Here is a 14,102-nt window from a genome sequence, read left to right on the forward strand (position 1 = left end):
GCAGGATTTTCTTGTGCCCGTTCTCAGGTTTCTCCCAACATGCGGCGAATTAGCGTCTGAAGAATAGAAGGGCAAGGCCAACATGAAAGCGGCGATTGCTAACGCGACCGCCTCGGGAAAATCCCCGGCCGACACGCGCTCTCTGCGCTTGGCCTCCCGACTTCGAGCGCGACGTTTCGGAGACCTTCACGCATGACGAGTGCCTGTCGGACAAGCTGCCTTTGATGCTCAAGCCGCTTCCCGCTCACCGCGCTCACATGAGCACATGTGACTAAACGGGTAGCGCGGGAGGGAGTCGGCATGTTATAAATATGTTTTTAGATGGTTGTTGCATGGTGTATGGATTGGTCAATTCTGAACCTCTCCATAATTAGCAGAAACCAGCAATTCCGGCCCGACTAATTTGCTGCCTGAAGAGGTTAGTGTTAGTAAGGAGACAGAGAGGCATGATCTTGTTTGGTGATGGTCTGTCTATCATGTATTGATTTGTCAATTTCTGATGTTTTCCATTTTAAGTAGCAACCAGCACGTCAGGCCGGACTAGTTTGTTTCATTTTGGTTTGCAGCCTGTTAAGTTGCTATTAGTAAACAAGGAAACCGTCACAATGTTTAATGAAAAGCTTTCAAACGTGCATTGATTTGGCGATTCACGATATTTTCCATCTTTAGCTGCAACTGGCTCTTCAGGCCTGACCAATCTGCTGCCTAAACAGGTTGCTGTTAGTAAAGTGGCAGAGTTGTAATCCTGTATGTTGATAGGCTTTCTATGCTCGATCAAATGACTCAATTCTTGATCTTTCGTATCTTTAGCAGCAAACGACACCTGACTAGTGTGCTGCCTAAACAGGCTGCAGTTGTTAAAAAGGGAGGGAGTCATCATCTTGACTCGTCTGTTGTGAGATAGTGTATGAAATGTGTCCAGTTTTGATTTTATTAATCAATCGCAGCAACCAGCAAAGGGCGCAGTCACTTCAGACCCAACAAGCTACTTTTGAAATCAAGTTCGAAAATTCAGCCCCCGCAGGCAGTTTGACTGAGCAACGCGAAATTTGGTAGACACGTCTCTCATGAGTAGATGCACGAAAATGTCTGAGGAAGCCATGCTTGGAAGTTTTCACCGACATCCAGGCGTCGTTCAAAGGCCTCTTTGAGCTTTTGTCTGATTGCGACCAAATGCGCATTTTTATGTGAGACAGACAGGTGGCGTCCCCTACTGGCATAAATGTGTGTGGCCATCCTACGAGTGCTTTCATGAGTCAGAGAACTTGACGGAATAACGTGGACGAATAGCATGGACACATCTGCTTAGTCTGACATCGGCGCTTCCCTAAAGGGTTTGATTTTGTGCGGCCGATCGCAGGCGGCTGCAACCTGATGTGTGGCATGCTCACGGGCACACACGCACACGCACGCGCACCCCCACACACATTCTTCATTTGTGTTTCCTCATTCATCGTACACTCGAACTGATGTGGCGCTGCTGTGTGGAATTATGGGATGTCGCAGCTCTCCACGTTGGTCGTCCGCAACTGTGTGTGTGTGCGCACCAATGTGTGCGCATGCATACTTGATAAGCACACACTTTTTATAAGCATGCACAATGCAGCCTCACACACTCTTATCTCCCACACAGGGAGGTAATGAGGAGCTCACACACACACAAACACGCACGCACACACACACGCACACAGGCGGTGCGTTATCTCCCGCTTTGTGTCTCGGCTGACAAACAGCCGGCGAGGCGTCGTTCGTTTCTCCTCTCATGGTTGCTTTTTAATCATCAGCGGGCCTCCTCTTCCTCCGCCTCTTCCACATCTTCCTCCTCCGCTACTTCCTCTTCCTCCTCATGTCTTCATGCGGTCATTTCACTTCTGTTTGTGTTTGAAAATGTGGCGGATTACTGCCTCAAAATTGAGGTGTCCACCATTCGCTTGCTTTCTCCCACAAAAAGCTGATTGCCCCTCTTAACTGATTTTATTTCCCCTCTGCTTATAGTAAAAGCATATTCAACTTTTTTTCCACCCCTTTCTGGGATTATCTTCATTTCTCCTGATACCTAACGTTCACAAGATGAGCAGTGATTGGTTGTTAACTCAGCCCTCAACACATGTGATGTCATTTACAGTAGAGATAGACCGATATGATTTTTTCAGGCTCGATACCAATTATTAGTAGTCGAGGAGGTCTATAACCACAATTTGGAGCCGATATTCATTTTCAGTATAATGGAAAATATTTTCCATAATATATTTTAAAAACCTCTTAACTTTGTTGAAACGTCTTTATGGCTATATGGCTATTGAACAATATTTCAGATTTGAATAATGTAGATTTTTTTTTAATCATTATTATATATATTTTTTTACAATATAAATCTTCGTGGTAAAATTCTAATTAAGTTCAGGGAGCTCCCAGCGTCATCAGCATGTCTTAAAAAGTTCAATGAAAACTTAAACAATAGCTCCCTCTAGTTTTTTACAGTAAATAAAGTTCTTCATTTCACTCATCTTTGTTTTGATTTCAAACAAAAACAAAAGGGTGCAGAGTGTTACCAGGGTCAGTAGAATCTCTTATTAAATTAACTTAAAAATTAAATAAATACTTCCTTGAAGTTAACACAGTTTTAAATTGATTTATTATCGGCTATCAGATTTTTAAAACAAAGCCCGATACTGATATTCGTCAAAATGCCAAAAATCATCGTCGATAATCAGCCCGGCTGATCGGCCTGTCCCTAATTTTCAGTCGACAGACACAATTGATTTTTAAAGGTATTGATTGTAGATGAAAGTTATCAAGTTCATTATAGAAAAAGTATTAACTTTTTACTGCTGAAATTTTCCAAATTAGTAAAGTATCCCTTTAACTCATTCACTGCCAGACATTTTCAAACCTCTTTTACCCTAACATTTGAAAAAATTTGAAAAGAAATATGAATAAGTTCCTGGGATTGAATGGCTGGACCGTGAAAAGACAAATATATTTGTCAATGGCAGTGAATGAGTTAAATGCAAATTATACTTGAATATTTAAAATAAAACAAGCCATTGTTAGAGAATAAATGCAAATGTATTGAACTTAATAGTGAAATGCAACTGAACTGCATTTAGGTGATTCTTTTACATACCACTAGAGGGAACCACTTGTGCTACCGCACTTGCAAATGACTGTATTAGTAAATTAACCAATGTATGTTAGCTTGCCACAGCTAGCATGTGCCACGTGGCAGACTAAAATAAATAGAGCTGTGTGTGGGCGTCCCGCAAACGGCGCTGTCGACGAATCCGAAGGCTTCCCGGGGTGACTGTGAGGTTGTGGTGTTTTTTTTTTTTTTTTTTTTTTTCTCACGTTGTTTCTCGACTGTGATGTGCTCAGCGCTGAGATAGCGGAGAAGACAACTTCTATTTACGACAAACAAACATGCTGGCGCACAAGTACAAAGGACAAAAACAAACAAGGATTTGTCACAGCATGCGTGCATGCGCGTGGAAAAAGTCTTCACGCCATGTACTTCGGCAGAAGTACAGATACTTAGAAATATAAAAATGAAAAAGACTCCAGAAAAAGTAGAATTGCGTGGAATCTCCGCATATTCACGCTTTGGCATTTGCCGATTACGCAGGCAGGGTAGGAATCCTGATCATTTGTGCATCTGTTTCTTTCCGTCCGGCTCGTCATCACCAAGCGCTGATTTCTATCCTGCAGCAGGAAACAGGAAGCAGGAAGTGTTTATTAATAATGTGCTCCAACATGTCCTGATCTGCCGCTAACATCTGTGTGTGTGTGTGTCTGTTTGTGTACAGTATGTGCACGTGTGCGTGTTGGAGCGCCGAACCACCGCCAAAGGTATTAGCGTTTGATTCCTGGTGTGTAGGTGTTGTTGGAGTGTTGTTGCGGCAATGAGAGGGACGCCAAATGTCAGTTTCTCACTCAATTGTCTGTTACTCGACATTTGTTAGTATTTCTATACACATTTTTGGCTTGATTTTATTTCGACAATTCTTACCAAATTTGTTTTGTTCTCCACTCGACATTGGTTACCCAAAACTGAAGATACTAGATATTTGTTTGTGGTGTCTGCTACTCTACATTTTTAACTAAACATTTTTTGATACTGTTATTTGTGACTTTCTTACATGTCATTTGTTGGTAGCTTTTGTTACCGAGCTTTTGTAAGCAATTTTTGTTATTCAGTGTTCCTTGTTATTCAGTGTTCCTTACTCAATGTTAGTGAATGAAATCCACTACTCAACTTTTGTTTGGCATTTTTTCAGTTTTTTGTAGATTTTTTTTAGCTGAATATTTGTTACTTAATGTTTGCTAATTGGCATACTGCATTTTTAGTTCAGAATGGTTGAGTATCGATACCAGGTATCGGTACCGCGCCAATACCGGCCTTATTTCAAGTGTGTTCGTGAAGGATGCCGATACTGGCCAGCAATACTTTAAGCAAAATAAACAAATCTGACATTGAGTAAGTCTTGCCAGTAGAAACAACGACACAAAAAAACGACAACAAAAATCAAGTATGTTTCCCTGCATTTTTGTGCCTTCACTGCCATTTTTGTTCTCCATTTGAAAACATCCTCACTCAGTCCGATCCTCAGAGGTGTCGCAATTGGCCACCGCCGGTTTGATCCCTTGCATCGCGCTTTCCCACTGAGGCACTGGACTGTGGACGATCACCATTTGGCCAAAAACACAAATGTTCTTTTTGGTGCGGTTTGAAGCAGTTCAGGGTCCTGACTAGGATGACACCAGTTTCCATGGTGACCGAGTATCGGGCCAGCCAGGGATGTGTTGTTTGTCTGCCTGGCCCCGTTCAGGTGCGTGTGTTTGTGTGTGCGTGTCTGGCCAGTGCGCGTGTGTGTCCTGCAGCGCTACATGGACAGCTAATTGTATTTTAATTATAAAAGCATCAAGTCAGACGGCTTCCTCCTCCTCCGCCTCCACCACAAAGACAAAGTCAATGAAGCGTCAAAGTTTTGTTTTCAGCCTGCTGCTTTTATGCAAACTAACCTGTCGCCTTCACATAACATTTCAACTCCAAATTAACTTCGCCGTGCCAAGTGGAACGTGGCGGGAAAGACTTTGCATGACCCTGTTGCGTTTCGGCACGTTTAAGTCAACTCTCATGTGCGTGATTGACAGCCAGGTCGACAAAATGGCTGCCGTCAGGCATCTGCATGGACACCTGTTGGCTAGATGTGTCACCAAATATTTTCAATGACTCCGATTTTGGGTGCTAAACTTAGTGCACTTGTGTTTTGTTTTTGTTGACTGGAGTAAATAATTTTGTGTTTATTTGTGACTTTATTAAGCAGATGTGAAAAAAATAAATAATTTAATGACTGCAACAACATATGAGTACATGTGGCCAAAATAAGAAGCTTTTCTTGCTAGCTTTGATTTGATATATGACTTGGTGTGGTTTACTGTTTGGTGATTTTTTAGTTTATCTGTAATTATTTTTTGGCATGTTTTTGGTCATTGTGTCAACTCGGGGGGCCAAAATAATTGCAAATCTAGAAAGCCTCTGTATCCGTCTTTGAATTGATATCTGACTCAAAGGTGTATGTTGTTTGTTTATTATTGACCTTGATTGGTCACCCTTTTAGGCAAAAAAGTTTTGGGGGGTCGTACATGATCAAAGTAGGACATATTACTATAATTATGTAAGATCTGGAATGCTGGCTTTAATTTGATATACGACTCAATGTGGTTTGTAGTTTGCGGATTTTCTACCCTGTTATTGCCTATGGACACATTGTTGTGGGATACATTTTGGTCATTTTTGGTCATTGCGTCGTCACTGGAGTTCAAGTTTCCCTAATAAATGCCGAGCTTGAATGCCTTCGACACGAGCTTTAATTTGATATCTGACTCAATGTGGTTTGCAGTTTGCTGATTTCTACATTGTTATTGGACACTTTTTGTTGTGTGATGTTTTTGGTCATTGAGTCATCATTAGAGGACTTATTTCCAAAATGATTGCAGCTCTAGAATAACTTTGTCACGGACTTTAGTTTGATATACAATGTGAAGTGGTGTACTTTGTAGTTTGAAGAGTTTCTTTTACCCTGTTACTTAATCACATTATTGAGTGACTGCTAATGTTATCAAGCAAAAAAACATGTTATTTGGCCATTTTATCATCATACAAGGGGATATTTCCAAACCTACCATAGATTGTGAAAGCCTTCATTGCATTAATTTGATTTCCAACACGATGTGGCTCGTTCTTTGCTGATTTCTACCTTATTAAATTTTGACACTTTGTCATCTGATGTTTTTTGGTAATTGTCTCTCTATATGAGGACCTATTGACAAAATAACTGCAGACTCTGAAAACCGATGATGCGACCTTCAATATGATATGCGACTTGATGTGGTTCATCATTTGTCAAATTTTCTGCCATCGTTAATGTTATCGTTAATAACGTAACAATGTTGCCTCTACTTCGCAGCTGCCGCACCGGCGTGTAACCTTCTCCACGGCCAACCAGGCGCAAGACCTGCAGGACGCATCCCAGCACAGCTACTACGACAGCGGGCTGGACGAGTCGGAGACTCCCAGCTCCAAGTCGTCATCCGGGCCTCGGATCGGCCCACTGGCACTGCCCGAGGACCACTATGAGCGCACCACGCCCGACGGCAGCATCGGTGAAATGGAGCACCCCGAGAACGGTGAGTTTCCTCCTTGCCGCCTGGTTTGAGCAAGTTTACGACGGTAGATGGTGGGAATCCCGTCGTCTAATCGGATTCCCGCCATTCCCCGTGCAATGCAATCAATATGCAACATAATCAAGTCCCAAGGCTCAGCGCATTAACATCACAATTATGCAAATGACGGCCGGTCCAACCTTCCATCAGCTCCACTTAAGGATCCACAGGGGGAGGATCGTAGGGGAAACTGGAATTGGGTTGGCGCTCGTTAACGTTTCTGTCAGCCCGACGACGACATGTCGGCTTGCTTTGTGTACGCGCCCTGTTTAATGTGGCGGCCTGGAATGCTAACAGACTAAAAACATACATGTTTTTTAATTGTTGCGTCAGCAAACAAAGGTATATTGTCAAAATAGTTGCAGATTTACAATGCCTTTGTCACAGTCTTTAATTTGATATGTGACTCAAAAGCGTTTGTTGGCTGTACATTTTTGACCTTGTTAGTGTAATCTTAATTACGTTATTGTTGACATATTTTGTGATCATCGCATCATCTTACAAGGACATATTGTAAAATAAACTGCAAGGTGTGAAAAGCGTTCATCACAGGATTTGATTTAACTTATGACTCAATATGGTTTGTTTGTATTATTTTTACTTCGTCACTTAATCTCTTTCTTGCGCGATTGCCGACGTAGTCATACAAAAAACGAAACGTTTTTTGATCATTTCATGATCATGCAAAGGCATATTGCCGAAAGTCTTCGTTGTGGACCTTAATTTGATATGTCACTCAATTTGGTTTTTTGGTTGTACATTTTTTTTTTACTTTTTACTGAAACTATTGTTTGATTAGTGACATAATTTGCAAACTAATCATCATTTTTGACAATTTTCTTACCATGGGGGCATATTGTAAAAATAATTGCATATCTAGAATGCCTTCATCATAGTCTTTAATTTGATATGCGACTCAGTGTGGTGATTGGTGATGTTTTTTGGTCTTTTTGCATCATCACACAAGGACATTTTGTAAAAATAATTGCAGATTTACAGAACAGTAGTTGCTGACTTTTTGACATACCACTCAATATGGTTTGTTGTTTGTCGATTCTTCTTCTTACCTTACTGAATCCCTTCATTGTGTAATTAGTAAGGTGTTTAAGCATAAAACATGTTTTTTTGTTTATTGTTGAGCATAAAAATGTGTGTTGCAAATCGAATTGCAGATCTAAAAAGTTTTCGTTGTGGCCTTTGATTTGATACGTGACTTGACATGATTTGTTAGTGGATTTTTTTTAAATGTTGTTACTAAAAGTCTTTAGTATGTGATTTCTAACGTTTTTAAGTGAAAATGATCAAAATACGATTACAATTTTCTGATGACTTCTGATAGTGTAACAGCTAACGGGAATTACATCAAGGGCTGGTGACGCGAATTAGCTTTGCGATGCTAACAAGTCCTGTAAGGTTAACTCAATTAAACTTAATTATGTGTTATGTAGTAATATATATTATCATATTCTATTTTGAAATACTTTTTAAGAGAACGTTCTGCCTTCAAAGGTCATCATCGCATAGAGGTCAAAGTTGAATAAGCAAGTTAATGCACTGAAGTGGAAATGTTGCTTGTAAAACACGTCCGCTAATTCAATTGTACTTTTTGGCATTTGACGTGTGCGTATTATTATATGAAATAATCAATGCAAATGGACCCAATAATAAATGTTGCCTCAGTGGACAATTATGTTATTTCATATGTGACGCTCTTATGCAAATGTGCTGCTAGTGTACACGCTTTGCTTTTATTGACTACGTACACCCACACGCATGGACACACACACACGTGCGCACCTCTCCGACTGGATAGGCGCTTCAGTTTTGGTTAACAATTCAATAGAAACTTTGAACAAACAAACAAAAACACTCTTACCCATCTGCAATTAAGTAAAGGTGTCATGTTCAGTAAATTGAAGGGAATGAGGACTAAAATGGGTTGAATTGTGCTCAAAAAGAACATTTGTGAAAAGGGAGAAAGACACCATTTTATGTGCTGTGCATATTAATTGGGCGCCGGTGTGATTGGTCGCCGTGGCAACAGCAATGATCTGGAAAGGAACACAAACAGCGACAAATAACACCATCACTCCGTCTTTTTTTTTTTTTTACCCTTTTAGCTTGATAGCATTGAGAAGCGCACTCACATGTGACGGGAGGCCCGCGGATGATAATCTGGATGCAATCCAGATTACCAACCCATATCACCGTAATCCGCCCAGAAACATTAAGACCACCGGCAAATGCTCAACCCGGGTCGCGTGTAGCAGGAGAGGAAGCGCTTCCATCTGCCGGTGCGCTGAACCTGCCAGCGTGTCGCTACGCACACAGCAAATTTAACATCCTCCTGTCACACACTGCTTGAAATCTCTGCGTTTTCTGTACGTGTGAGTGTGTAAGAGAGAGAGGAGAGAGGGGGTGGGTGTGTGCGTGTGTGTGTGTGTGTGGGGGGGGGGGGATGTGTGTGTGTCTGTGTTTGAGAGTTAGTGAGTGAATGTGAGAGAACGTGTGTGTGTTTGAGAGTGAGTGTGTGAGTTAGAGCGTGTATGTGTGTGTGTGAAATAGTGTGTGTGTTATGCTTGCGTGTGTGAGATTGTGTAACCGCATTTGTGTATGCGTGTTGTTTGGGTGCGTTTGTGAGAGTGCGCGCGGGGGTGTGTTTGTGAAAGTGTTGGTGTGCGTGTGTGTCTGTGTACGTGCGTGCGCTTTGATGTGCGGAGGATAGGAACAAAGTGAGGATGATGAAGATGAAGAGGGCAGATAGAAAATCTCACCCAGGCTGATGCGGGCGGCAGATAAAAGTGCACACAAACACTTACACGTACACAGCATCAGCCCTCCATTTTGTGCCTCCTGTCGCTCGCTCAACTCTCAGCAGACCTCATCGCAATCCCCCCCAGCATCTTCATCGTCAGCATCTTCATCGTCATCCCGAGAGCATCAGGATCCCGCCACACACACACACACACACACTCGCCACCGAGAGGAAGTGGACACATTAGCGGCGCGTAGCGGGCTAGAGCCGCTGGCATTAGCGTCCATTACGAGAGCTTTTAGAGTGCGGGGAGATGCAAGCGGGCAGATCTTCATGTTGGAGCGCAAGCCAACGTTCCAGGCGGCGCCACCGCCGCCGACTCTCGTCACGACGAGGCTGCTCCGTCTCGTCGCTTGGCTCACAATTTGACGGCAAGCTTACTGAAAAGTCATTTCCACCGCGCCCTTGTCATCAAATTTGACTTTGCTGTGAAAATGTTCTTACGTTTCATGATTCTTCATAGAAACGCCGTATTCCGTATTTAGTCAATGTCATGGTGATGTCGCAGTCTGATGATGTCACAGCATGGTGACGTTGAATGTTGAGGCTACAGGTTGGTGCGGTCATGGGTTGGTGATGTCACACGATGATATCACAGGTTGATCGGTAACGGGTGGATGTCAACGGCTGGTGATGTCACGTTTTTGGTGACGTCAAAGGTTGATTGTGTCGGGGTCAAATGTGATAATGTCACAAGTTTATTATGTGGCACTTTGTGGCAGGTAATCTTTTTTTAAAAGGACGCTGTCGGGTGCATTTGTCACACATCGGCATACATCAATGATGAGCTATTTCGCTCGCTGACGATGTGACCAACTAATGAAATCACATGTTAGTGATGTTAGTGCGTATGTGTCACAAGTTGATGATGTCACAAGGTGACGCCGAAGGTTGTTGCTGTGGAAGATTGCTGGCGGCATGTGTTGATGATGACACGGCTTCTTGCAGATTCATTTTTGAAAAAAAAAAAGAAAATGCACACGTTTACAGTAAACCTTTTTGTCTTGGCTAGTATCGTAACTTCAAGTGTTGTAGGCCCATTTCCGCAAATTACACAAGCACAAGAGGAGCTCGGCGTGCTTCGTGACTAGCTCGTGCATCAGGCTAACATATATTTCCTCTCCTGGCAGCTGCTTACTTTGCAAAAAAAAATCACTTACTAATAATGGCTCACACACACACACACACACGCACCCCCACCCACGCACACACACACACACACACACACACGCAGTCATTAGAGCCGGCAGTGTGCGAGCGTGTTCAAAGGCTTTCCAGGCTGAACAACGCACACGCTGGCAGCGGCGTTGCGTAACCATGAAAGCGGACGTCCACGCTTTTGGAAGTGGGACACTCGTTGAGAGATGGGCTGACGAAACTGCCGTCCTCAGGAAGAGTGCGCGTGTGCGTGTCTTTGCGTGTGTATGGGTGTGATGCTCATTAGCCGGCAGATAAAAGCGCCACTGATAGGAGAGGTGATTCCTCCCTGTGGAAGCGCACGCGCATCTCCCTCTCCTCTCCGTTTCTGTGTTTTGCTATTTGTGTGGTAGAGTGATCGCTCGCTGTGATGTGGAGGAGCTTTGCGGGGAGCTCTTCCGATGCCACCCCACATCCCCCCACAAGGCAGAGAGAGAGCGAGGTGGATTTATTTGTAGGTCTGTTGTTTATTACAGCTTATCTGTGCTGGACGTTTTGCACACACCCAGACGCAGGGAGTAGCTTAAGCATCGGAGCTTCCGCAAAATTGGCCAAACCCCAAATCTGCCGCGGCCTTTTACACGGAATGCAGCAAAGGGGGGCATTTACACCTTTGTGTGTGTGCGTGCGTGTGTTCACACAGCGTTAATGCTGTTCTGGTAGGGTGGCTATTAAGGTTTCAAGACAGGGTAAGAGTTTGAAGTTAGGGTTTCAAGCCAAGATCAAGTTTTAAGAAAGGATAAAGTTTCAAAGTGGGCTTTCAGACTAGGGTGTTTTTTTTTTTTAAGTGTCCAGGTCAGGATGTCAGGGTTTCAAAATAGGGTTCCAAATTAGGGTAAGAGTTTCAAGCCAAAGTTGCTTTACAAAATAGCGTTCAAGCCACCTAAAAGGATTTTAAAGTCAGGCTTTCAATCCAATGTTAGGGTTTCAAAGTATGATTTTGAGTCAGGTTTTTTCTTTTTTTTAAAGCAGGGTCAAGGTTTTATGGTAAGATTAAGGTTTCCAGTTAGTTTTAAACTAAGCTTAGGGTTTAAAGTTATGGTTTGAAATGTGGGTTTCATGGTAGGATTTAGGTGATGATAGGGTTTAGAAATCAGGTTTTCAAGACAGGGATAGGTTTTCGAATTTGGTTTTCAAGTTATTCTATCAAATGAAATTTCAAGCCAGAGTTCCCATTTAAAATTAGGTTTTCAAGTCAGGGCTAGGGCTTCAAATTAGGGTTTCGAGACAGGGTTTGGTTTACAAGCCAGGTTTTGGGTTTCATAGCAGGGTCTTGGGGTTTCATATCAAGACAGGGTTAGGGTTCGAAATTAGGGTTTGAAGTCAGGCATGGGGTTTTAAATTCTGTTTTGAAATGAAGGCGTCAAAACAGGGTTAAGATAAAAAATGAGGGTTTCAAGACACGGTTTAGGTCTCATATTAGGTTTTCAAGACTGACTGTGATGCTGTAGCCCCACACACTGACAAATCATTATCCTCCTTTGCTGGGCTCTGCGTAAAACAGGGAAAGAGGCATCTTTTAGAGGCACTGAAAATTTGAATCATGACATTAATAATCATAATCATAATAACAGTCACAAAGTATATTCATCTGTGGTCTGATGGAGGTTAGCGCCACATGTCATTGTGATCTAAAAGCGTGTTGCCCAAAGCCGCCACCCGCCGGGTCCTGGCTCGCGTCCCGTCCTGCCAGCTGTTCCCGGTGAGTTCTGTCAACGTCCACGCCGCAGATGGCCCACCGACCTGCGGGGGGGTGGTTGGGGGGACACCTGGGAAGCCGTCCAATGAGAGCGCGGACGCAGCGGGGGACCTAGACACGGGTCTGGTCGCTAGGTTAGCGCGACATCATGGGAGCTAATGAACGCAGGGCGGTGTGTGCCTGTTGTCAGCGGGAGATGGAAACAAGTGTGTGCATGTGTGTGTAAGGATGTGTGTGTATGAGCGTGTACACGGGTGCGAGTGCGTCCCTGGTGAGTCTAACTTTGTTTTCGTGCTGACCTGTCGTCGTCCTCGGAGGAGATGGGTCGCCATGGAAACAAGAAGACACCCACCGGTGGTGTTGTTGTGGTTGATGATGGGGTTAATCATCTGTGGAAAGTCACCTGACACACACACACACACACACAAACCCTCTCATGCAAAGTTACATTTCAGAAAGAAAATGAGTATGCTTAGTGGTGCGAATATGGAATGTTAAACAGTTTCCATTGTAATACTGTATTCTAGAGAAAGCTCCAAAACTGAAAAAAAGGGCTTAGGTTAATGTTACGGATTAGTAATAGCCATTGGGGTTAGGCTAAAGGTCCCAACATAGCAAGCCTACGTTAATCATCGGACAGTTGGTTAAGCAGTGGCAAGCCATCTACAGGCAGTTTGCACCTGATTCAACATGTTAAAGTCTATTAACTGTGTTCCCACCTTTTGGGTTAAAGTTAACAATAGGGTTTGGGGTTAGCAAGAGTGGTTTAGTTGCTTAGTGTTTGAGATTAGGGTTCGCAATAGAAGTTATCATTACAATACAATACAATACAATACAACTTTATTTATATGGCGCATTTCATAACAGCTGCAGCTGTAACAAAGCATTTTACATTACAACAACAAAATAGCAATAATATAAATGTGTCACAATGGAAATGTAGTTAGATAAGTAAATAAGTATAAGCAATAAGTAAAGTGCACTCAAGCAGCAGCACCATTCTTGTTAAGAGCATCCTGAGACACGTAGACCCCTTTCTTGCACCTCACCTCACCTCAACCTCTGTCAAAAGCTTTAACCAGCTGCCAGTCCTTCACTTAAATTAAAATATTTCTGGAGACAATTAAAATGGGCGGTGGCTGACGGATTAGCGGTGGTTTAAAGGTGCTCGCCAGCCGTATAGCGGCAATTAAACACCATGCTTGCTAATTGATGAGCAGCTCACAGTGAACATGCGCTCTTAAACCAATATTGGAAAAAGGGAAAAAACCTACTCGAGCGTTTCCTGTCTCTCAATGTGATGCTGATGACGGCGACTGCTTGCTTGGGATTAACAAACAGCACTAATGGGGCTAAGATCCTCGGCAAAACAAATATTAAGATTTGCTATACCTCACTAGCGCCTTCTGGTATGTCTGATTGACACCAAATCCTGTACATGTTTTCATCATGACAGGACACGCAGAAAAAAATAAATAAATAAATATATATATATATATATATATATATATATATATATATATATCTCTATATCTCTCCATCCATTATCTGTACCGCTTCTCCTCACAAGGGTCGCGGGGCATGCTGGAGCCTATCCCAGCTGTCTTTGGGCAGTAGGCGGGGGACACCCTGAACTGGTTGCCAGCCAATCGCAGGGCACACAGAGAC

At 43.0% G+C, this 14,102-nt stretch overlaps 1 protein-coding gene across 4 annotated transcripts in view; it reads left to right on the forward strand.

Annotated features, from left to right (window-relative positions):
• Positions 1-14,102, forward strand: part of LOC147151301 (protocadherin-1-like) — a 202,301-nt gene that overhangs the window by 60,926 nt on the left and 127,273 nt on the right. For all 4 annotated transcript variants that reach the window (XM_086017293.1, XM_086017286.1, XM_086017308.1 and 1 more), the window contains exon 4: positions 6,468-6,687. In XM_086017293.1, coding sequence (XP_085873419.1) covers positions 6,468-6,687 — 220 coding nt within the window. The remainder of the gene's footprint in view (positions 1-6,467; positions 6,688-14,102) is intronic.

This window comes from Filicampus tigris, chromosome 2, assembly GCF_054856515.1.
Source record: "Filicampus tigris isolate MCC_2025a chromosome 2, RoL_Ftig_1.0, whole genome shotgun sequence".
NCBI lineage: Eukaryota > Metazoa > Chordata > Actinopteri > Syngnathiformes > Syngnathidae > Filicampus > Filicampus tigris.